We start from the raw sequence: 1,861 nt of genomic DNA, 5'->3' as shown, positions 1-1,861 counted from the left end.
GACTGCCAGCACCCCAACCGGGGTGCCCAGCCTCACCTCGAACTGGGGCCAGTTCATGGGCATCCCGGGGCCGCTGGTGCTGCGGAACCACCGGAGATCCTCTTGCGCGTCCGAGAGGCGGATGGTCTGCTCCAGCTCCCGGTAGACGTTGGCGTAGCTGCGAGGAGAGACGCGGGTCAGGGTGCTGTGGGTGGGGGTGGACCCCAGCGGGGTGGGACAGGGACATGCCCAGGTTGTCTTAGAGGCACTAAGGGTGCCAGGCTCCCACCCAGCCCTCCTGCCACTCTGGTACCTCTTCATGACCATCGTGTTGGCCAGAAACCCCTCTCCCTTGCATTGGAGGGGATGGGTCGTCCTGGAAGCACTCGGTCCCTCCAGGGCTTGGTTTGCTTTCCAGGCAGCACGAGGAGACCTTCTGTGGGCACTTTCTGCCCAGCCAGCGCAGGAGGCACCTACCTGCTGCTCTCGGCCAGGTTCAGGTGCCTCTTGATGTCCAGGAGCACTTCCTTGAGGAAGTTGAGCCTCTTCTCCTCAAACTGCTGGCACTGCTCAAAGACCTGCTCCATGCTCTCGATGTACTGCGGGGTGCACTTGTTCAGCTCATCCAGCACCTTCTCGTACTTCTCCTGAGTCTGCAAAGGTGCAGGAGGGTACCTTGGTTATACCTCGAGCACCTCAGAGGCCCTTTCTGGGTGCTGAGAGGCTCTGGTTGGTGGGCCACCATGCTGGGGAGCCCAGATTGAGCCAAGAGCCTCTGTAGGTGAAATCAGACTGGTTGTCGGAGAGATTTTGCCCCGGTAAGAGGGGTAAATCTCTGCCCTGCTCACACTCCCCTGAGCACTGCCTGCAAGTCCTCACCCTTCTACAGGAACGTAAGGATGGGAAAATGGGAATGAATGGGGGGAAAAGGGGCGTGGTGGCCATTTCCACTGGTTTTCCCTGCCCGATGCCTCATGAGCCAGGAGCAGGGCAGCGGCTCGCACCTTTTGCACGTCTTGCTTGCACTTTTCCACTTTGTCCTGGAGCTTCTTCTGTTGCTCGGGGGTGTTGGACTGCTCCGCCTTGCTGTTGGCTTCCCGGGTCATTGCCAGCTTCTCCTCCTTGCATGCCAGGTGGTAGGCTTTCTTGGCTGTCTCCAGCTATGGAGAGAAGAGAGAAGGGACATCAGAGTAACAGTCACAGCCCGCTGCCCATCCCTCTGCCTGCAGGGAGGTCCCACCCGGCTCTCCCAGCCTGGACCGGGCACCCAGAGCCGGAGCTGGGTGATGGCATGGGTGCCTCAGACATGCTGTGCTTCTCCTCTTACCTCCTTGAGCTTCTTGGCCCAGGGCTTCTGGGCTTTCCGGAAGCCGTCCTCAGCCTCCTTGGCCTCCTTGAAGCCTCCCATGATCTGCTTGTGGTAGGCGTCCTTCTGCCAGTTCTTGACCTTCTCGAACTTCTCGCAGTCGTCGTTCAGCAGACTGTTCTTCACCTCCTGGTGCAGCTCGCTCACCTTGTCCGCTTCCGTCATGATGGCACCCCATGCCTTCTCCAGGCTGCCGTACTGGGGACCTGGGGGGCAGAGGGGACAGCTGAGTGTCGCTCCACAGCCCTTACCCCCTCCACCTCTACCAGGTGAAGTTGTGATGGTGTAAGGGGACCCATGGGACCCAGGTGTCCTGGGGGACCCTCCCCCTGGGGAAGCCATGCTACCTTTCTCGATGAGCTGCCTCCACCGCTTGGACCAGTCGGTGAGCTGCTGGGCGTAGGACTTCTCGATCTTGGCCCGCTCGTGCACGCAGTTCATGAGGTCATTGCAGAGCCGGTGCCCGTCGTCGATGCGCTTCACCGTGCGCTTGTAGTTCCCCACCTGGGACGGGGA

The 1,861-nt window shown here is 60.7% G+C and overlaps 1 protein-coding gene across 1 annotated transcript; it reads right to left on the bottom strand.

Moving 5' to 3' along the window:
• Window positions 1-18: 18 nt before the first annotated feature.
• PACSIN1 (protein kinase C and casein kinase substrate in neurons 1) lies at window positions 19-1,846 on the bottom strand (the record flags this gene model as incomplete). Its single annotated transcript, XM_009576781.1, has 5 exons — window positions 19-157; window positions 457-632; window positions 984-1,139; window positions 1,307-1,551; window positions 1,693-1,846. Coding segments are annotated over 5 exons (870 nt in total), but the record flags the coding sequence as incomplete, so codon positions are not given.
• Window positions 1,847-1,861: the final 15 nt, after the last annotated feature.

Source organism: Fulmarus glacialis, unplaced genomic scaffold (assembly GCF_000690835.1).
Source record: "Fulmarus glacialis isolate BGI_N327 unplaced genomic scaffold, ASM69083v1 scaffold45360, whole genome shotgun sequence".
Classification (NCBI taxonomy): domain Eukaryota; kingdom Metazoa; phylum Chordata; class Aves; order Procellariiformes; family Procellariidae; genus Fulmarus; species Fulmarus glacialis.
The sequence above is the reverse complement of the archived record's forward strand: the minus strand, read 5'-3'. Positions and strand labels throughout refer to the sequence as shown.